The sequence below is a fragment of the Chiloscyllium plagiosum genome, unplaced genomic scaffold (assembly GCF_037043375.1).
Source record: "Chiloscyllium plagiosum isolate Xiang-an unplaced genomic scaffold, Cpla_swu_hap1 HiC_scaffold_30, whole genome shotgun sequence".
Taxonomy (NCBI): Eukaryota; Metazoa; Chordata; class Chondrichthyes; order Orectolobiformes; family Hemiscylliidae; genus Chiloscyllium; species Chiloscyllium plagiosum.
Genome location: NW_028270168.1, coordinates 44,377,183 through 44,400,772, shown reverse-complemented (window position 1 = coordinate 44,400,772; position 23,590 = coordinate 44,377,183). Strand labels below are relative to the sequence as shown.

Sequence of the window (23,590 nt, the reverse complement as noted above, 5' to 3'; positions counted from 1 at the left end):
ACCCAGGGGCTGGGGAAGAGACACTTTAGATTCCCAATCCCCTCCCACAGACCCCCAGCAGGGAGCCTGACCTTTATCTTCAGAGCTCTGTTTTTAAAACAATACCATGTTTTTAAAAAAATATCCTGTATCTGAAAGCACATTCAAATCCTGCCTGGGATCCAGAACATGATCGTCCAGCGCAGCATTGTGACCTTCGAGGTCAATGCAGTCTGCAGCAAGCCACCAGCGCAGATCCTAGGCCTTAAAGCTACTGGATGCTGCAGAGAGAGAGAGGTCCCTCCAGGGATAAGACAGGGTGACACCAAAGTAGACGAGCAGGTGGCAGGAAGAACACAGCAAGCCAGGCAACATCAGGAGGTAACCTTTCTTCAGGACTGGTGGGTGCAAGCGGAAGCTGCAGATAAAGGGTTTTGAGTTTGGAGGGTACAGGGTGGTGAGGTGGGGATAGGTGAACGCGGTAGAGGGTTGGTGGCCAGAAGGAAGGGCCGATGAGAGGATCGAAAGGGACGGGATACCAAAGCAGTGCTACAGTTCAGAGAAGTAAGGAGGGATTGGCTGGGTGTGATAAAGAGTGTGGGTGCATTTTACAACAAAGAGCTCCAAAGCTCTTCTAGAAAGTTCTAGATGTTTTGATGTGACAAGATCCAATCTGTAAAGGCCACACTATCACGAATGATGCTGTCTTGGAATCTATTGAAAGATAGATTTTGAGCCCGAGACAGCAATAACCAGGGCCTCAGCAAATAGGATTTAACTTCCCATACTGTCTGCACACTGGAAGTGGGACACACCTCGTTTACCGAGCGTTCAGCCACCAACGTAAATCCATCCTCCCCACCCCCTTCCCACTATCACTCCATCACCCACGCTCCCATTTCAAACCATCGACTGGCTCTTTCGGCCTCCCTTCTTTGCTCCTCCTCCCCTCCCCTGACACCCGTAGCCCATCTGATTCTCTTCCCCATTTCACCAGCCAGTGGTCTATGTTCAGGATGACTAACCATGATATTTACAGCTGTCATGTTTACCTTTGCTGCTCACGATAAACTCCCTAGTTTGGGTTCAGCAACCACATGCTCTCATTGAAATTATAAAAGACGCAGATGCCCCCAGTGCTGTGGGGCCCAGTGGGAACAGTAGCTCTGCAGCTGTGCAGAGTGGGGTGGGGGGGTAGCCCTTCAACTAACTTTACATACTTGGCACTCACTCCAATCACATTTACAGTTATTAATTAAACTGGGGAGCTGACTGAGAACCTTCTGCACTTGTTTCTCTTTCTACAGTGTGGGATTGTCAGTGACACACACTCTTCCCAGGGATGCCCTGCATATGTCTCACTGTGTGTAGTTGAAAGCTGCTATTTTTAATCATTTCAGCACCTGCGTTTTTGCATCATTCCGCACCTCCCCATTTGGAGTCAGCTCCTTTTCTATATGGGGTCTCCTGTTCACCCTGCTCCATGTTGAATTGAATCTCCCCTGTAATGCTTACCCTTGATGGTCACCTTTGGTGAAATTGAACAGCCCTCAAATCCTCTTCTGCTCCCACTGGGTCAATGGTGAGTGTCATAGAGTGAGAGAGATGTACAGAGCAGACTCTTTGATCCAACATGTCCATGCTGACCAGATATCCCAACCTAATGAAGTCCCATCAACCAGCACCTGCCCATATCCCTTAAAACCCTTCCTATTCATATGCCCATGTTGCAATTGTCTCCACCACTTGCTCTAGCAGCTTATTCCATGCACTTCCCACACTCTGTGTGAAAACGTTGCCCCTTAGGTCCCTTTTATATCTTTCCCCTCTCATCCTAAACCTCAGCCCTCTAGTTATGGACTCCCCCACCCCAGGGAAAAGATTTTGTCTATTTATCCTATCCACGCCCCTCATAATTTTGTAAATCTCTATAAGGTCACCCCTCAGCCTCCGACGCTCCAGGGAAAACAGCCCCAGCCAGTTCAGTCTCTCCCTGTAGTTCAAATCCTCTTGTAGATCTTTTCTGAACCCTTTCAAGTTTCATCACATCTTTCTGATAGGAAGGAGACCAGAATTGCACACAATATTCCAACAGTGGCCTAACCAATGTCCTGTACAGCTGCAACATGACCTCCCAACTCTTGTACTCAATACTCTGACCAACAAAGAAAAGCATACTTCACTACCCTATCTATCTGCGACTCCATTTTCAAGGAGCTATGAACCTGCACTCCAAGATCTCTTCGTTCAGCAACACTCCCGAGGACCTTGCCATTAAGTGAATAAGTCCTGCTAGGATTTGCTTTCGTAAAATGCAGCACCTCACATTTATCTGAATTAAACTCCATCTGCCACTCCTCAACCCATTGGCCCATCTGATCAAGATCCCATTGTGATCTGAGCTAACCTTCTTTGCTGTCCACTACACCTCCAATTTTGCTGTCATCTGCAAACTTACTAACTATACCTCTTATGCTCACATCCAAATCATTTTTATATCCATGATAAAAAGTAGTGGACCCAGCATCGATCCTTGTGGCACTCCACTGGTCAAAGACCTCCAGTCTGATAAACAACCAGTCTGAAAATACAGGAAAGCCACACACACAGACCAAGTCCTGAACTACGAAAGCAACCACCCCAACACACACAAAAGAAGTTGCATCAAGACACTGTTCAAAAGGGCCACAACACACTGCAGCACACCTGAACTGCAAAAAGAGGAAGAAGAACACCTCTACAATGTATTCGCCAAAAACGGATACCCCCGCAGTTTCATCAACCGATGCCTAAGGGAAAGACAATGGAATGAGGACATGCCACAACCCAAAGGACTAGCCACACTACCATACATCAAGAGCATTTCCGAACTGACAGCCAGACTACTGCGACCACTAGGACACATAACAGCACACAAACCAACAGCCACTCTCAGACAACAACTCACCAGAACGAAGGACCCGATACCCAGCATGAGCAAAACCAATGTAGTGTACAAAATCCCATGCAAGGACTGCACAAAACACTACATAGGACAAACGGGAAGACAGCTAACGGTCCGCATCCATGAACACCAACTAGCCATGAAATGACATGACCAGCTATCCTTAGTAGCCACACACGCAGATGACAAGCAACGTGAGTTCGACTGGGTCAACACTACTATTATAGGACAAGCCAAACAGAGAACAGCCAGGGAATTCCTAGAGGCATGGCACTCATCAACTGATTGAATCAATAAGCACATTGACCTGGACCCAATATACCGACCACTGCAACGGACAGCTGGAACTGACAACCGGAAATGGCAGAGACAAACCACTATAAATGCCAGAGGAAAAAACACAGAAGCGCTTCACAGGAGGCTCCCAAGCACTGAGGATGTCATCTAGACAGGGGACGAAACGTCTGCGATACCAATTCCCAGCTCGGCGAACAGAACTACAACAACGAGCACCCGAGCTACAAATCTTCTCACAAAGCAACCCTCCACCACCACCCTCTGTCTTCTACCTTTGAGCCAGTTCTGTATCCAAATGGCTAGTTCTCCCTGTATTCCGTGAGATCTAACCTTGCTAATCAGTCTCCCATGGGGAACCTTGTCGAATGTCCGAAGTGCCAGTGTTGATCCGGTAGTGACAATATCTTTCTTTCTTTCAAGGGGAGGCAGTGGCCTAGTGGTAAGTTCAAGTTAATGTTCTGGGGACATTAGTTGAAATCCCACCATGGTAGGTGATGAAATTGAGTTTCGTAAAAGGCTGGAGTTAATAAAAAGTTAGCTTGATGGCAACCATGCTCATTGTTATAAAAGAAAACTCCATCTGGTTCAATAAAGACCAAGACAAGGAAGTCTGCTATCCTTAGCAATATGGTTGACTTTCAACTGTATTCTGGGCAATTAAAGATGGGAATAAATGTTGGCTTAGCTAGTGACACCCACATTCTATGAGCAATTATGGAAAAAATAAGCACAGGCTGCAAGTGGACTGCAGTTTGGGGAACATGGTTATAATATCACTGGACTATAGTCATTCTGAGGCCCAGGACAATGTTTCAGGGCATAAGTTCAAATTCACATTAACAAATTGAACAAATTGACACATTGAAGTTGCAAGTTATTCTCAGAATGGTGACCTTGAAACTATTGTGGCCGGTGATGAAATTCCACTTGGTTAATTTCAGGGAAGGAAATCTGCCTTCCGTTCCCTAGTCTAGACTCAACGTAGTTGACTATGAACTGCTTTCTGAAAGAGCCAAGCGAGCTGCTTAACCCTGCACAATGAGGGATGGGCAGCCCTGCCCGTGTTACCCATATCCCACAGAAGAAGAAACAAGCAAGTGAAGACCCAAGCAGCCTGAACTGGGAACGGAGCTGAGTAGAAGCTGGAGGGAGACGATAGTACCTGGAGCCCAAGCCTGAGACCTGATCGATGCCAGCAGTGGAAGTATAGTCACTTGGACCAGAGGTAGCAGGAGTCAGGATGGGGAGAGTTGGAACTCCAGTTAAGCAGCAAAGCTCATTCGTGCTCCTTGCCCAGCACAGCGGTATGTCTCGCCTGGTGGCCTTTGCAACTTTCTCCACCATCAGCTCTCTGGGTGGATGCATTCGGCATAAAGCATTGATCAGAAAGAATATGCAAGCACCTTGTCAGGAAATAGTCTGAATAACTCGGAGATTTCAGAAACCTCAGATGGTGGCAGGTTCATTTAAGTTGGAAATCAGACGTCTCATGATGAATTTCTGATTTGATTTATTACTGTCGGAGATGCAGTAAAAAGTATTGTCCTGCGTGCTATCGACAAATCATACCTTGCATAGAACTGAATGCAGAATAGTGCTACAGCTACAGGGAAGATGTAGAGAAAGATCAACTCTAAGATATGAGATGTCTGTTCATAAGTCTGATAACAGCAGGGAAGAAGCTAAATCTAAAGTCGGTACGTGTTTTCTGATGGAAGCAGGTGGAAGAGATTATAACTGAGCTGGGAGGGGTTTTTGCTTATGTTGGCTGCCTTCCCGAGGCAGCAGGGAGTGTAGATGGAATCAGTGGCTAGAAGGCTGGTTTCCATGATGGACTGGGCTTACAGTCCTGGAAAGAGCAGTTGCCATACCAAGCCGTGATGCATCCGGGTAGGATGCTTTCTATGGGGCATCTATAAAAATTGGTCAGCGTCATTGTGGACATCCTGAATTTCTTTCACCTTCTGAGGAAGTAGAGACGTTGGAGTGCTTTCTTGACTGTAGTGCCGCTGTGATTGGATCAGGATAGATTGTTGGTGATACTTAGCCGTAGGAACTTGAAGCTGATGACCACCTCCACCTCCAGCATCATTGATACAGAGAGGGGCATGTCCTGCACTCTGCTTCCTGAAGTCGATGACCAGCTCCTTCGTTTTGCTGACATTGAGGGAGAGATCGTTGCCTTCACAATGCCACTGCACTCTGAATATGGTTAAATCTTTGGGCAATTAAGGATGTATTATAGATACTGGTCTGGCCAGTGATGCTCAGTTCTCATGAACAAATACAGCAAAATAAACAAAATAGAAACCTAGAATATTCTCTCGTGAAAAGCAGTAAAAACAAGCTCAGCGACTGATTCTAATTTGTAAACTGATAGGTTTTTGCTGACAGAGGGGTATTACTCTTCACAGTTTCACATTGAGCCACCTCCCAGATAGTGCACCTCAGTTACAACACACAGCTCCTGTTTATAGACTGTGAGGGTCTTCAGGATTCCCTCAGGATACTGCCCACCTTTTACCAGAATCTGATCAATGTTTGGAAGTTGGTTGACTCAGGCTGGGCCTGGGCCTGGGCCCGTCTTGGAATCTGCACCTCCACCATTGCGGGTTTGAGGGGCGGGAGGGAGGGGCATAGCAGTGAGGGTGACCAGAGTCTGGGACGTGCTGGGTGCCTGGGCCTTGGCTGGGTACTGGGTGACAGATGGCCCTGTGCTGGGTACTGGGTGCCTAGGCCTTGGCTGGGAACTGGTTGACAGAGGCCCTGGTCTAGGTACTGGGTAACAGATGGTTCTGTGCTGGGTACTGGGTGACAGAGGGCCCTGGGCTGGGTACTGGGTGCCTAGGCCTTGGCTGTGTACTGGGTGCCTGGGCCTTAGCTGGGTACTAGTTGACACAGGACCCTGGTCTAGGTACTGGGTGACAGGGCCCTGTGCTGGGTAATGGGTGCCTAGGCCTTGGCTGGGTACTGGGTGACAGAGGGCCCTGGGCTGGGTACTGGGTGACAGAGGGCCCTGGCCCTGGGCTGGGTCCTGGGTGCCTGGGCCTTGGCTGGGTGCTAGTTGACAGAGGACCCTGGTCTAGGTACTGGGTGGCAGAGGGCCCTGGGCTGGGTACTGGGTGAGAGAGGGCTCTGGTCTGGGTGCTGGATGCCTAGCCCGTGGCTGGGTATTGTGTGACAGACACCCCTGGGCTGTGTACTGGGTGCCAGGCCCTGGTCTAGGTACTGGTTGACAGAGGGCCCTGGTCTGGGTACTGGGTGACTGGATCTGTGCTGGGTACTGGGTGCCAGAGGGCACTCAACTGAGTACTAGGTGACAGAGGGTTCTGGTCTGGGTACTGGGTGCTTGGGCCTTGGCTGGGTACTGGTTGACAAAGGGCCCTGGTCTGGGTACTGGGTGCCTGGGCCTTGGCTGGTCGGAGGATGCTCAGGCGTGCGGTGGAGCCCCGTCTATGTGTCACCCTGCTCGGACGCAATTTCACATCGGCCCCAGGGTCACGAGCCGTGCTCAGGCCCCCGGTGCTGACAACCTCGGGATGTGTCCTTCCACATGGTGTGGAGACACATTTTGTATTGGCTACTGCCACACACCAATCACCTTGGCTCTTATGTCTGGTGTCTGGACACACCATGACACAGTTGCTCGCCGCCTGGACGTGTTGACGTGGTTACTTACCACCTAGACGCGTGTTGAAATGATTACTCACCGCCTAGACACATGTTGATGTGATTACTCGCCGCCGACACGTGTTGACATGATTACTTGCCGCCCAGACACGTGTTGATGTTGTTACTCATGTCCTGGACATGTGTTGGCGTGGTTACTCGCCGACCGGAAGTGTTGACATGGTTACTCGTCGCCCGGACAAGTGTTGGCGTGGTTACTCGCCGCCCGGACAAGTGTTGGCGTGGTTACTCGCCGCCCGGACAAGTGTTGGCGTGGTTACTCGCCGCCCGGACAAGTGTTGGCGTGGTTACTCGCCGCCCGGACAAGGGTTGGCGTGGTTACTCGCCGCCCGGACAAGTGTTGACGTGGTTACTCGCCGCCCGGACACGTGTTGACGTGATTAATGACCACCCGGACGTGTGTTGATGCGGTTACTCGCCGCCCGGACAAGTGTTGGCGTGGTTACTCGCCGCCCGGACAAGTGTTGGCGTGGTTACTCGCCGCCCGGACACGTGTTTACGCGATTACTCGCTGTCCAGACACGTGTTTACTTGATTACTCGCTGCCTGACACATGTTGACATGGTTACCCATCCCCCGGACACATGTTGACATGGTTACTCGTCACCCGGACATGTCACCTGGACGTGTGTTGACATGATTACTGACCGCCCGGACGTGTGTTGATGCGGTTACTCGCCACCCGGATGTGTGTTGGCGTGGTTACTCGCCGTCCAGATACGTGTTGACGTGGTTACTCGCCGCCCGGACGCGTGTTGACGTGGTTACCCATCCCCCGGACACGTGTTGACATAGTTACTCGTCACCTAGACGTGTTGACGTGATTACTGACCGCCTGTACGTGTGTAGATGTGGTTACTCGCCACCCGGACACGTGTTCTCGTGATTACTCACCACCGGACATGTGGTGATGTGGTTACTCATCACCCGGATGTGTGTTGACGTGGTTACTCGTCGCCCAGACGTGTGTTGACGTAGTTACCCGTTGCCTGGACATGTGTTGACATGACTACTGACCACCCGGGCACGTGTTGGCGCGGTTACTTACCGTCCGGACATGTGTTGATGTGGTTACTCGTCGCCCGGACATGTGTTGACGTGGTTACTCGTCATCCGGACACGTGTTAACGTGATTACTCGTCACCCAGACGTGTGTTGACGTGGTTACTCGTCGCCCAGACGTGTGTTGATGTGGTTACTCGTTGCCCGGTCCTGTGTTGACGTGATGACTCACCGCCCGATCATGTGATGACACGGTTACTGAACACCCGGGCACGTGTTGATGTTGTTACTTGCTGCCAGGCTGTGGGAGTCCCCAGTGGAGGGCTCTCTCTGCCAGAGTCCTCCCTCTTTCTATCAGGAAACTGGAGTGGAGCATGTTACATGCAGCAGTCCCTTATAACTAGTCTGTTGTTGTTCATGGACTGCCAGCGTAACTTTTTATTTTGGACAATGTATATATTTCCTGTGTGCAATTTCACCCTTTTTTTTAAGTTACTTGAAATATTTTTTGTTGTGCTTTTGGATTCCAGAGACAGGGATGGGACTGGCCAATAGATGCTGAGAGTATGGCTCTACAGTGGTGTTCAACAGTAAACAGTGTTCCTTTCCAGTCAGGCTTCTTGAGTTAATAACTGTATCTTTTTCGAAAACATTTATATTCCCAGCACCATTTGCTTTATTCCAAATGTGCATCCTTGGTGTTAATAGTCCCAGCATATGCCTTCGCCTACTCATGAGTTAGCTTGGTACGGTTTTTTGCCAACAATTACATTAACCATTCAGAAACAAGAGCGAACACAAGAACTTAAAAATCTTGGAGCAAGTGGAGCCTGTTCAGACCCCGAAGTTTGTTCAACCATTTGGTAAGATTGAGTGAGGGATCTGACGGCCTAGTGGTATTGTCACTAGACTAATAATTCAGGTCATGTCCTGGGGAGCTGGGGTTACATCTTGCCATGCCAGATAGTGGAGTTTTAGTTCAGTAAATATCTGAGTCTAATGTCGATCATGAATCTATTGTTGGTTGTCGAGAAAAACCGATCTGGTTGACTAATATCCTTCAGGGACATCCTGACGTGGTCTGGCCTATCGTGTGACAGTGTTGATACTTTAACTCTCCTCTGGGCAATTAGGGATGGGTAATAAATCTGGCTTAGCCAATGATGCCTGTGAAAGAATAATAAGAAAACAATCAAGGCCGGAAGTCCACTTTCCTGCCTGGCATTCCATAACCCGTTACTGCCTTGTAGACTATACATTTGTCCGCTGTTTTATGACATGGAGTACATTGAGTCTAGATCAGAGTGGTGCTGGAAAAGCACAGCAGGTCAGGCAGCACCCGAGGTGCAGGAAATCGACATTTTGGGCAAAAACCCTTCACCAGGAATCTGAAGGGCTTTTGCCCGAAACATAGATTTTTCTGCTTCTTGGATGCTGCCTGATTAGATTAGATAACTTACAGTGTGGAAACAGGCCCTTCGGCCCAACAAGTCCACACCCCCCCGCCGAAGCGCAACCCACCCATACCCCCTACATTTACCCTTTACCTAACACTATGGGCAATTTAGCATGGCCAATTCACCTAACCTGCACATCTTTGGACTGTGGGAGGAAACCGGAGCACCCGGAGGAAACCCACATAGACACGGGGAGAACGTGCAAACTCCACACAGTCAGTCGCCTGAGGTGGGAATTGAACCCAGGTCTCTGGAGCTGTGAGGCAGCAGTGCTAACCACTGTGCCACCGTGCCACTCAATCTGCTGTGCTTTTCCAGCACCACTCTAATTTTGACTCTGATCTCCAGCATCTGCAGTCCTCACTTTCGCCATGCAGTACATTGAGTCTGTCCTGCCAAAATACACAGCAATCTACACTTTCCACACTAGGCCCATGGCTTTGAATATTATGACATCCAAGTGCTCATCCAAGTATTTTGATCTGAAGGTTGTGAGAATACACACTTCAACTATCCTCCCAGGCAGTGCATCCCAGGTTCCCACTATCTTTTGGATGAAAAGATTTTTCTGGCAAGTCCTTTCTAATCCTCCTGTCTTTCCCTTAACAGCTGTGCCCCCTTGTGCCTGACCCTTCAACTGAAGGGAACAGCTGTATTTTTTACCCCCTGTCCACGCCCCTCATCGTCTTATAGATGTCTTTCAAGGTTCCCAACCCCGCCCTCAGCCTTCTCTGCTCCAAAGAAAGAAATCCGTGTTTATCCAGCCTGTCTTTATAGCTGAAGTGCCTCACTCTAGGCACCATCCTAGTGAATCTCCTCTGTAGCTCCCTCCAGTGCAATTATATCCTTCCTATAGTGTGGTGACCAGACCTGCGCAGAGCATTCCAGCTGTAGTCTAACCAAAGACTTGATTGTTAGTTCACTTCCAGCTTGCTAAATCTGATTGCTGAGTATCGTTCTTTTTAATAACTTTATTTCCAGTATCGAATACTGACCAGAAAGTTCCTTTACACAGAGAACTTTTTGTTGCTCATAAGAAACCTCACCAGCTTGTTTAGCAGTCCTCTTTGGACTGTAATACAAATTAAATTATGAGGCACTATTTCTCTACCGATTTATTCAATAGTAACAATGCAATGCCACGATGCTAATCCTAATCTGGTTTAATATTGCAGGCTGCTCAGAGGAAATCTTTTAAATCATGACATGAATCAATATAAATGCATCTCAGCTTAGCTGCACAATTTTGTTAAAAGGCTAACACATAGTCAACCAAGAAAGGGTCATTTGTTTCTGTGCACATGAGATCATTATGACTTGCTTTGCGAAGTCCATTCATTATCTGGTGCCCCTTGGGGTAGTGAGTTCAACACTGAGTGCATTACTATCCAAAGATTGATGCAGTTCAGGGGTGAATGAAATGACTGCAGCATTGACCCAAACCGTACAATTGAAGTGGAAAAATGATTGCAGAGGTGTTGCATTGCTTCACCACAGTCACTACCGAGATGCTCCAGAGCATTCAAAGAATGTTGTGCCGGACTTCACATTATTATATTTTGGTGAAACATTGTATCTGGTATGTGATCAGTCTGAGAGCCTCCAGTTGGTACTTACACTGTGTGCAAAGTTTAAACTTGACTTGAACTGGAGAGCTGACCATATTCCCTTGTCTGAAAATGAAAAATGCTGGAGATCACAGCAAGTCAGGCAGCATCCATGGAGAGAGAGCAAGCTAACGTTTTCATCCTAGATGCTTCTTCATCGGAGCTCTGAACAGTCAGCGAGACTCTAGGTTAGCTTGCTGTCTCTCCATGGATACTGCCTGACCTATTATGATTTCCAGCATTTTTTTTTTGTTTTAAGTACCGATTCCAGCATCTGCAGTAATTAGCTCCCATAATCACTTCTGTGTTATGAGTTACCTGTTGGCCAATATCCACGTGCATTCTTGTAACGTGCTGCAAAATGGGTAAAGCCGCATTGACTGACCATGATAATGATACACTTGATTGGTCAGCTGTATTGAAAACCAAGGAAGCTGAACACTGGGCGGAATACATCTCAGGTAACTAGTTTAATGCAGCTCGTTTTTTTTTGTTGTTCATGGGATATGCGTGTCACTGACAAGGCAAGCATTTTTTTTTTACCCCTCCCCGACCACCTTTGGTCTTATTTTTGACATGCCAACCTGTTCGGCCGGACTTGAACGCAGACTTTCAGGCGCAGAGGTAGGAACTCTACCACTGTGTCACCAGAGCTTTAATTGTTAGCGTAAACATAAATATGTGAAAGTGAGGACTGCAGATGCTGGAGATTAGAGTTGAGAGTGTGGTGCTGGAAAAGCACAGCAGGACAGGCAGCATCCGAGGAGCAGGAAAACCGATGTTTCAGGCAAAATAACTGTGTTAAGCAGATATATATTATTTTCTGTAATGTAACATATGTGGAAGATGGCCGGTGTTGTGACAATGGGCATGGGGTCCTGATTTCCACAGCATCCATGCAGCTGTAATGAGGTACTGGGTTCAAAGTGTGTTGGATCTTTGCCTGTACTTCCGCAAGAATGTGGACTGTCTTTTTGTTACAGTTAACATCCCCTTTGAAAATTACAGGAATGCAAATATGATTAAGTCACCCATAGAATCGAGTAACTAGTTGAGCTTATTGATTTTAATGCAGTGTAATTTGACTTCTAAAATTCCATAATGAGAGGTCAGAGCGGAAGTTAGATAAAGCAACATTGATGACTCATTCATGGCCTTTCGTCAATTGAAAAATTACTTCAATTCCATTGTCTCTGCTGGCTTTGGATTAAGAAATTAAACTCAGTTATATGCCACATTGTTCCGTTAAAAGTAAGTAAGAATTGACTTCATAATTGCAAGGAGAGAGAGAGAGAGAGCTGATGGTTACGAAGTGGAAGCAAGGCACATTTTCTACTCTGATTTGAAATATGTTGAATGGAGTTTAGCTTGTCAAAGAGCTGAGAGATGGCATAGGTCATGTAAGGAATAAAGCACAGAAGGATGCAATCTACTTATAACAGAATAAGCTGCATTTGTATAACATACTGTCAGTACTGAACCACACCTCCTGGAAAGCTCAATACTGTGTGCTGAATTGGCAGCCTTTTTGTTCGCTAAAGCTTCTTTTTGGTGCCAGTGGTTTGTCAAGAATAATATTGGTCGATCTTAGGGTTAGCCCTTAACCTTGCACCAATTCAGTGCATTATTTTGCTCAGTTTAGGCTCCTGTCTGGACTTTCATATGAACATAAGTTGTCTTTTTGTTGCAGTTAAGATCCCCAGTCGAAGAACCTACATTGATCCAGACACCTGTGAAGATCCCATCCAAGCAGTGCATCTTTTTGCCAAAGAACTGGACCTTTCCTGCATCAAGATCGAGAGAGTTATTGGAGGAGGTACTGGTCATCATGTACAGAAAGAGGACAACAAAAAAAAATAAGATTCAGGACACTGACTCTGCCATGGCAGAAAATGGAGTGGGAACTGGAGACCTCATAAAGTAGTGACTGTAGAGATCAGATACTCCTTTGTAAACAGGAAAAGACACTCATCACTCAGATTTGTCTCATATTTTCCGTTCCACCAGTTTCAAATGAACAGTTCTCTGAGTTCATGCCTTTTAGCTGGGTTTAAAAAAGGCACAGCCTTCCCAACCTGAAAAATTGCTTCAAAGTTGCTACAAAGTCAGGATTTACAAATTTGGTTTTTTTTAAGTTTATCAGTTGCAGAATATTTGTGAGCATGAAGCCATATCATGTAATGAATGTGGTTATGATTTAGAGATGCCAGTGTTGGACTGGGGTGTACAAAGTTTAAAAATCACACAACACCCGCTAGTGTGCTTCCATTTAAACCTGTTGGACTATAACCTGGTGTTGTGTGATTTTTAACTTTGAGTACTCAGCCTAACCACACATTCAATCAGCATGGGCTGTGTTCAGCACTGAGCTTGCCTATTCTGTGATGAGGGAAAATCTGATACAGTGCCACTGATGACATTACTGTCAATGTGCTGGTGAACAAAGATCCTAGAAGGGTATCTTATAAGCAGCAAGGGCCCCACCTTTACATCTCAATGCCTCTGTCAAAGTTCCCAGTACGATCCCTTCGAAATCGGTCTTTTTATTGTGTTTCTATATATATTGAGTGATATGGGGAATGTGTGGAGAAACAGCTTTGTGACAGAACGACAACCATAAACTATGAATTGTGGAGTAGCTTGATGGGCCAAATGGCCTACTCCTACTCTAATTTCCCAGGCCCCTCTGCATAGGAGGCAACAACTTCAAATATACCAGCCAATGTTTTGTTTGAAAAGCTCCATTCGGTCAGTTCAATTGGCTGGACAGTTAGGTTTGTGGTACCAGAGTGATGTCAACAGCGTGGGTTCACTTTCCACACCAGCTGAGGTTATTCAGGTTGGTGGTTAGCACAGCTGCCTCACTGCATCAGGGACCCAGGTTTGATTCCAACCTCGAATGACTGCGTGGAGTTTGCACATTGTCCCAGTGTCTGCATGGGTTTGCTCCAGTTTCCTCCCACAGTCCAAAGATTAGATTTTAGATTACATTAGATTAGATTACATTACATTACAGTGTGGAAACAGGCCCTTCGGCCCAACAAGTCCACACCTACCTGCCGAAGCGCAACCCACCCATACCCCTACATTTACCCCTTACCTAACACTACGGGCAATTTAGCATGGCCAATTCACCTGACCTGCACACCTTTGGATTGTGGGAGGAAACCGGAGCACCCGGAGGAAACCCACGCAGACACGGAAGAACGTGCAAACTCCACACAGTCAGTCACCTGAGGCGGGAATTGAACCCGAGTCTCCGGTGCTGTGAGGCAGCAGTGCTAACCACTGTGCCACCGTGTCGCCCAAGATGAGCAGGTTGGGTGGATTGGCCATGCTAAGTTGCCTGTAGTATGCAGGCTTGGTGGATTAGGTATGCGGAAATACAGGCTTACAGAGATGGGTGAGGGGGTGAGCCTGGGTGGGATGCTGTTGAGTGAGTTGATGAGGACCCAATGGGTCAAATGGCCTGTTTCCACATGGTAGGAATTCTATAATTTAACCTTTTTCCTCATCTGGGGTGTAACCCTCAGGTCAAACTGCTAGCAGTCGTCTTTCTCTAACGAGAGAGCAGCTCGATGGCCTGGTACAATTGCAGCAACTTTAACCTTCCTTTTTTTTCGTATGGTAGGTATATATGCAGCTCATCATCTGAGCATCCCGAATGAGTTTCCAGAGATTTAAATGGCTGATTTAATGGGCACACACATAGCTGCTGTGAGAATGGATCTTACATTACTGCTCCTTGTTTTTTGGCTGAACTCATATAACATATAGCAATTACCACTTGAAATTTCAGCAATATACAGGCAATTATACTCTGCATCTTGTTTACTGCGACTCACACAGAACATTTCTGCTCTCTTGGTTATGCAAACAAGAGCAGTTTATTCCAAAGTCTCGTTCATTTTAAATCAGCGCAATGTGTTTTTTGGGGGGGGAAATCGAATCACTGTCATTCTTGTGAGCAGCCAAACTAGGGGATCAAACTGAGGGAAATGAAATAAAATAAAATAGATTTTCCACTTGAGTTCCACTCTCTCTTTTGTTGCATTCTTATTTTAAAGCTGTTCATCTTTCTCTGCTCAGGAGGGAACCTTGTCCTTTTGTAGGATGCCAGGAAATCTCACCCATCCCCAGACAGCATACTGACATGTCTGCATCATTAATTTGGATTGTTTTGGGAGAAAGTGTCAACATTTCAAATGCCCCTACTCTTAGGTAAACAGATTACAATATGCTGTTGTGCCAAAGGAACTCCCCAGTGTCCTGTCCAACATATTACCATTCCTCAGTCTTCAGTTTGTCAGACCTCCTTAGCATTTTTGGACACCTTAGCATTAGTGGGCAGCACCATGGCACAGTGGTTCGCAATGATGCCTCACAGCACCAGAGACCCAGGTTCAATTCCCGCCTCAGGCGACTGTGTGGAGTTTGCACATTCTCCCCGTGTCTGCGTGGGTTTCCTCTGGGTGCTCCGGTTTCCTCCCACAGTCCAAAAATGTGCAGGTCAGGTGAATTGGCCATGCTAAATTGCCCATAGTGTTAGGTGAAGGGGTAAATGTAGGGGAATGGGTCTGGGTGGGTTGCGCTTCGGCGGGTCAGTGTGTACTTGTTGGGCCGAAGGGCCTGTTTTCACACTGCAAGTAATCTAATCTAATCTAAAAAAACCTCAGCCACAATTAGCACACTTCAATACCTGGTAAGTGCATAAGGACATATCCCTACAGTGTGGACGCTGGTCATTCAATCCAAAGAGCATCCCACTCAAACCCAGCCCTACATTTTCCATGGCCAATCCACCTAGCCTGTACATCTTTGGACTGTGGGAGGAAACTCATGCAGACAGAGGAAGAATGTGCAAACTCCACACAGATAGTCATCCAAGGATGGAATCGAAGGCTGTGAGGCATCAGTGCTAACCACTGAGCCACCATGCTGCTCTATCCTGATGTAAACATGTAAAACAAAAGGTCCAAAGATGTGCAGGTCAGGTGAATTGGCTATGCTAAATTGCCCCATCATTCAGAGGGAAATGGGTCTGAGTGGGTTACTCTTTGGAGTGTTGGTGTGGACTTATTGGGTTGAAGGGCCTGTTTCCACACTGTAGGGAATCTAATTTATCTCTAAACCACACACTCAAATCCTGGATGATCCTCACTCAGTACTCAATGGCAATGCCCACCCCCCCACCATGTAACCTGCGTGACAGCATCCTGAACCTACACAAAGACACAACAATGACTCCCTCCCCTTACACAAAGTAAATCACCGTCGTAAATGTACTGACACTGTTTGTCGTCTCCTGTAGGAGAGTTTGGGGAAGTATGCAGAGGATGCCTTAAGCTCCCCAGTAAGCGAGAGCTCCCAGTGGCCATCAAAACACTGAAAGTTGGCTGCTCAGAGAAACAGAAGCGCACCTTCCTGACAGAAGCAAGTATAATGGGGCAATTTGATCACTCGAACATCATCCGGCTTGAAGGAGTTATCACAAGAGGTAGGTGTTTCTGTGAAAATGTCCGTGTGACTTGAATCGCTGTTGTCATTATCTAGCAAGTCAACCTGCTAAAAGGTAATATGCACAATTTAAGAAAATGAACAGATTTTAAAACCTCCAGAACTTGTGGTTGAATCACTTAAATGGATTTGTTCTGTGGTAGTTCTCCGATGTGAGTTTCTCAGTAGGGGGTAAATTAGTTACATATTAGATTATTGGGCATCTCATAGTGGTGCTTGATGGGATTGCTGTAATTAAGTGGAATGGTTTCCATGCTATAACTGTGGTGGTGTTTCTCCTGAAGGAATAGCTATAAAGGATTTTCTGCTGCTCAACATTGGTAATACTGAAGAGATCAGGAGAATAAAATTGAGATCAGTCATGCCCCAGCAACAGAAGTAAGAAGCATTTTGAGAGTTCCTCCAGCTGCTTCTAATGTGGCCAGTGTGTTCACTTCATGCTGCAAGTGTCCTATATAAGTTTGGAGCAGAACTAAGCCACCATCCTTCAAGCCTGCTCAGTTAGTCAATAATATCATAACTGATCTCATCACTCCATATTCCCATTTACCCCAGTAATCTTTCAGCCCCCTCTCTTATCAAGAATCTATGTGCCTTGAAATGATCCCAAGACTGTTCTTCTGTCACCTTTCAAGGAAGGGCATTCCACAGACTCCAGACCCTAAATGAGAAAAGCATTCTTCGTATTTTTGTCTGTTATGGACCAGACCAAACCCCCTCAAAATATATTAAGAATATTGTCCAGACCCTAAAGGCAAGTTTAAAAGCAAGTATAAGGTGTTGTGTTCCGCATGCAATTTCAACTGGTCAAACTACCGGGCTTGAAGCAAAACACTCTTTATTATACACTGTAATTAAAATGTAAACAAAAGAAAGAAGAAATTGAGTAACTTAACTCGATTGTAAAACGTAACGTGATTTAACTACTAATTAACAACTGTCACAATATAGTACATCCCATAAACGCACCCTTAGGCAAAGGCAAATTCAGTAAAATAGATTGTATCACATCGAATTCTCACAGCAGTGAGAACTTCAGCTTTTAGCTGTAACAGAGAGAGGAATAACAGTTTCCACACCCCAGCAACTGCTGAAAATTAAACTAACATCCTGGTTCTATGGGAACTTGAACCCACCCCTTCATGTTGCTTCAGTTGTTCCAACTATTTAAAAAAACCCAAGGCCTCACAAGCTGTTTACTTTATTGGTATGGACCAGACTGCTCGACACCTATATCTCAAACTCTCTTCATTAAAAACAGGACAAAGTGCACCTCTTAAAGCCATAGTATCATCACATGTCTTAAATGGACAATCTTTTAGTTTTAATCAGTGGCCCCAAATTCTACATATTTCCACAAGAGGCAACCTCCTTTCCACATGCACCCTGCCAACACCGTTCTGGATCTTATATGTTACTATCAAATTGCCTGTCATCCTTCTAACATCCTGCAGATTCAAGCCTAGCCTGATCAATCTTTCCTCATAAGACAACCCATCCAATCCAAGTTTTAGTCGAGAAAATCTTCCAATGCAGATACATCCTTCCTTAAATAGGGAGACCAATACTGTACAAAGCATTCCAGAGGTGGTCTCATCAATGCACTGTATAACTGAAGCCTATCCTCCCTACTTTAATACCCCTTGAAATAAAAATTAACGTTCTATTCACATTGCTAATTAGTTGCTAAATTACACACTATCCTTTTGCGCTTCATGTATTAAGACACTCAGGTCCTTCTGCACCTTAGAACTATTAATCTCACACTAGAGTTTTTTTGTTCTTTCTGCAAAATGGACAATTTTACCCAAATTTATGCTCGATTTGCCAGATTTTGTCCTGCACACCAAACACATCAACATCCTTTTAGAACATAAAACATAGAACAATACAGCACAGAACAGGCCCTTCGGCCCACGATGTTGTGCCGAACATTTGTCCTAGTTTAAGCACCCATCCATGTACCTATCCAATTGCCGCTTAAAGGTCACCAAAGATTCTGACTCTACCACTCCCACAGGCAGCGCATTCCATGCCCCCACCACTCTCTGGGTAAAGAACCCAGAGGGTAAAGAACCCGTGGGCGGCACGGTGGCACAGTGGTTAGCACTGCTGCCTCACAGCGCCTGAGACCCGGGTTCAATTCCCGCCTCAGGCGACTGACTGTGTGGAGTTTGCACGTTCTCCCCGTGTCTGCGTGGGTTTCCTCCGGGTGCTCCGGTTTCCTCCCACAGTCCAAAAAAAAAAGATGTGCAGGGTCAGGTGAATTGGCCATGCTAAAATTGCCCATAGTGTTAGGTAAGGGGTAAATGTAGGGGTATGGGTGGGTTTCGCTTCGGCGGGTCGGTGTGGACTTGTTGGGCCGAAGGGCCTGTTTCCACACTGTAATGTAATCTAATGTAATCTAATCTAATCTAATCTAACCCACCCCTGACATCTCCCCTATACCTTCCACCCTTCACCTTAAATTTATGTCCCCTTGTAACACTGTTGCACCCGGGGAAAAAAGTTTCTGACTGTCTACTCTATCTATTCCTCTGATCATCTTATAAACCTCTATCAAGTCACCCCTCATCCTTCGCCGTTCCAGCGAGAAAAGGCCTAGCACTCTCAACCTATCCTCATACGACCTATTCTCCATTCCAGGCAACATCCTGGTAAATCTTCTCTGCACCCTCTCCAAAGCTTCCACATCTTTCCTAAAGTGAGGCGACCAGAACTGCACACAGTACTCCAAATGTGGCCTAACCAAAGTCCTGTAGACTTCTTATGTAATCTTCACAACTTCCTTTCCTACTTATATTTGTGCCATCAACAAATTGAGCAGCCAGACCTTTGGTACCTTCATCCAAGTCATTTATATAAATCATCAAGCATTGAAAGCCTATCAGCACACCATTACTTGTCAATTGAAAATGGCCCATTTATGATTATTGCTTGTTTCCTGTTTGCTAACTAATTTTCTATTCATGCCAATGTGTTCCCTCTTGACCATGAACTTCTGTCCACAATAAGCTTTGATGTATCACCTGTCTAAATGCCTCCTGGAAATTCACCTACAATATATCGACTGGATTCCCTTTAACCACAGCACATGTTACTTCCTTGCAGAACTCCAATAAATTGACAAACATGAAGTCCCTTCCACAGAATTTAACTCTGCCTGATTATCTTGAACTTTTCTAAGTGTCCTGCTGTAATGTCTTTAACAATAGCAGCTGAAATCTGCCCTCAATAAATGTTAAACTAACTGTCCTGTGCCCTCCTGCTTTCCGTCCTCTCCCCATTTTGAATAAAGGAATTAACATTTGCTACTTTCTATTCTAATGGCACCTTTCCAGAATCTATCAAAATTTGGAAAGTTGAAACTATTGTATCAACTATCTCATTAGCCACTTCTATGAAGATGAAATTGTCAACCACAGCTCCAACAATATACTCAGTACCACTTCTCTGGTGATTATAAATTTCATAAATTCCTCCATCTCTTCCATGTCCAATAAGTGCTCAATTGCTATTATGGGTATGTTCATTTCTTGTATCCTGTACACTAAACGCTGATGCAAAATACCTGTTCATTTCATCTATCATCTACTTATCTTCTGTTATTCTGGCATCTTGTGTACATAAGAAACCAGAAAACTGGTGCTGCCATGATGTCACTCTGCTCTCTGAGCTAACTTCTTTCTGAACTTGTGCCACACAAATCCACTCAGTTTCTTTGCTTGTGACTGGCTTTATTTCAAGGACCAAACTACAAAATTGCAGTTTAGAAGAATATCTACTATTGCAATGGTTCTGGAAATATACAGAATATTTTTGGAAATGTTGGGGCGAGTTGCGAGATTTGGTCAGGAGTGTTGCTGAATCGTTACAGGAAGGGCACAGGATAGTTAATGTGAATATTGTGGGAGCATTGATAGTGCGGTTGGGTCTGTAGCACAATTGGGAAATGGAGCAGGGACTACAGAAAGGGAAAATTTTCAACTCCGGAATGGCAGTGGGTGCATCTGTCTAGGGTACCAAATGGTGCCTGATGTGGGATGTCTGTCAACACGTGGTTAACTTGCAAGACAGTATTATTTAAAGCTCTTGTCACTTTGTATCACAATTCCACAGACTTGAGCGTAAAACCTAGGCTGACGCTGCAATGCAGCACTGAGGGAGAGCTGTACTGTTGATGATGCCAAGTACAAACTGCCATGGCATTATTTTGAAGAGTTTGTTTTGCATCGAGAGTATTTTTCAGCCACCGAATCATCACCTGACATAATTGCACAGTGCTTTGAAATATCCTAAAGTCATGAATGACACTTTGGAACTGTATTGCCCTTTTATCCCTCTTTTGGGTCACCTCCAAACTGCAGCGTAACATTGAAGCTCGGTGTCGGGTGATGGTGCATTCAATGGTGCCAAGCACAAACTTCCATTGAGGTTATTTGAGGGGAAAAGACATCTCCAGGCTTCGGGTGGTTAGGAAGTGGCAATAGAGGAGGCCCAGAACCTGCATGTCCTTGGCAGAGTGGGAGGGGGAGTTGAAGTGTTCGGCCGTGGGGTGGTATGGTTTGTTGGTGCGGGTGTCCTGGAGATGTTCTGTGAAGCGCTCTGCAAGTAGGCGTCCTAACTCCCCAATGTAGAGGAAACGGTGCCGGGAGCAACAGACACAGTAAATGACATTGGTGGAAGTGCAGGTGAAACTTTGGATGTGGAAGGCTCCTTTGGGGCCTTGGATGGAGGTGAGGGGGGAGGTGTGTGCGTAGGTTTTGCAATTCCTGCGGTGGCAGGGGAAGGTGCAGAGAGGGGAGTGTGGGTTGGTAGGGGGGCGTGGACCTGACCAGGTAGTCATGGAGAGAATGGTCTTTATGGGAAGTGGATAGTGGTGGGGAGGGAAATATATCCCTGGTGGTGGGGTCTGTTTGTAGGTGGCGGAAATGGCAGAGGACGGTGTGATGTATATGGAGGTTGGTGGCGTGGAAGGTAAGGATCGGGGTGGGGGGGGGGATTCTGTCCTTATTGTGGTTGGAGGGGTAGAGTTCAAAGGCAAAAGTGCGGAAAGTCGCATCATCCTCTGCCATTTCTGCCACCTACAAACGGACTCCACAACCAGGGATATATTTCCCTCCCCACCCCTTTCTGCTTTCCGTAAAGACCATTCCCTCCACGACTACCTGGTCAGGTCCATGCCCCCCAACAACCCACCCTCTCTTCCTGGCACCTTCCCCTGGCACCGCAGGAATTGCAAAACCTGCGCGCACACCTCCTCCCTCACCTCCATCCAAGTCCCCAAAGGAGCCTTCCACATCCATCAAAGTTTCATCTGCACTTCAACACATGTCATTTACTGTGTACATCGTCCCAATGCGGTCTCCTCTACATTGGGGAGACTGGTCGCCTACTCTCAGAGCGCTTCAGAGAACATCTCCGGGCCACCTGCACCAACTAACCCCATCGCCTCATGGTGGAACACTTCAACTCCCCCTCCCACTCCGGCAAAGATATGCAGGTCCTGGGCCTCCTCCATCGCCACTCCCTAACCATCTGATGCCTGCAGGAAGAAAGCCTCATCTTCTGTCACGGAACCCTCCAACCCATGGCGTCAAATGAGTTTCACTTGTCTCCTCATTTCCCTCCTGCCACCTTATCCCAAATCTAGCCTTCCAACTTGGCATCGATCTCATGACCTGTCCTACCTGCCAATCTTCCTTCCCACCTATCCGCTCCACCCTCCTCTCTGACCTATCATCTCTACCCCCACCTTTATCTACCAATCGCACTCTCAGCTACCTTCCCCCCAGTGAAGTGGGGAAAGGCCACTGCCTGAGGTCTGACTGCTGAAGTTAAATTGGGGTCCGTTCTGTTATCGGACATCCCCCCCCCCCCCCCCCACACCACCCAACTCAAATACACGTAAAGTCTTGCACAACTAAGAAATGCCTTTGATTTGTTTGTTGGATAGAGTCAAACTCCAATCTTTCTTTGTTCCTTCATGTGTTACTGTACAGATCTGAACTGGTTTAGTAACTATGTATGCATATAAAGATGCTTTTATTCTTGAATATAGTGTAATTTTGAAATGTAAGAAAAAAGGATTTGCGGATTCATGATGAGGACATTTTTAATTCAACCTTCAAAGATTTTATCATGTCAATTCTGAGCTGCTGTGAGCCATAACCCTTTAAAATACCGAGACTGACTCCATAATGTTTCTGAGGTCCCTGACTTGCCTCTCTCCCCACCCTGCACCCAGAAAAGACACTGCTGAAAATTGGGAAATCTGGAATCACAATGCGCCCACCATTGTTAAAGGGCTCGCTAACCATCCTGACTCAGCAAACGTCTAGATCATAGTGCGCACCAATGTGTATTGGTGTTCAGTCTTTGAACTGGATCTACTGCCAGGGAAATTGCCCTGCGACACAGAACGAGCACACTTTCAGAAGACAGATCAGTCGGACAGTTCTCAATCACAAAACAAAACAGAAATTGCTGGAAACACTCAGCAGGTCTGGCAGAATTTGTGAAGAGAAGTCAGAGTTAACGAATCAGGCCCAGTGACCCTTCCTCAGAGCTCAATGTTTGAAGCAGAGTAGCAGCGTGATTGTGGAGAAAAGGCAGCATCCAGACTGGTTGTGGTCTTCCAACACCACAGTTTTTGACTCTGATCTCCAGCATCTGCAGACCTCACTTTCTCCAAGAGTTGTTAGTCAAATAGCATTCATAATAGGTGAGAGAAGGATGAAGTCATACTACATCAAAGAAAGAATTTGCATTTCCCTAGCACCTTTCATGATTTTAGGCCATTTGAAGTGATTTTCCTCACCCATTTCATGAAACATGGCCACTTTGGCTGAGAAAACTGAGCAAAGCCCCGTATATCGAAGAGTGACTATTAGATCAGACGTCCCTCAGCTTCAAAATGGAGCAGTGAGACCTTCACACCTACCTGAGGAGGCAGATGGGGCCTGAGGTTAATGTTTCTTTGCAAAGATGGGTCTCAGTGAGGCAATCTCTCAGTACTGCACTGGAAGTTCCATCCTAGTCCATCGGCTCTGAAGTGGGATTTGAACCTGTAACCTTTTGATTTAGAGGTGAGACGA

General features: G+C 46.3%; 1 protein-coding gene across 4 annotated transcripts in view; it reads left to right on the top strand.

Annotated features, from left to right (window-relative positions):
* The window catches only part of epha10 (EPH receptor A10), a 610,046-nt gene that overhangs the window by 531,271 nt on the left and 55,185 nt on the right, over window positions 1-23,590 (top strand). For all 4 annotated transcript variants that reach the window (XM_043717893.2, XM_043717892.2, XM_043717890.2 and 1 more), the window contains 2 exons: window positions 12,667-12,792; window positions 16,288-16,473. In XM_043717893.2, coding sequence (XP_043573828.1) covers window positions 12,667-12,792; window positions 16,288-16,473 — 312 coding nt within the window. The remainder of the gene's footprint in view (window positions 1-12,666; window positions 12,793-16,287; window positions 16,474-23,590) is intronic.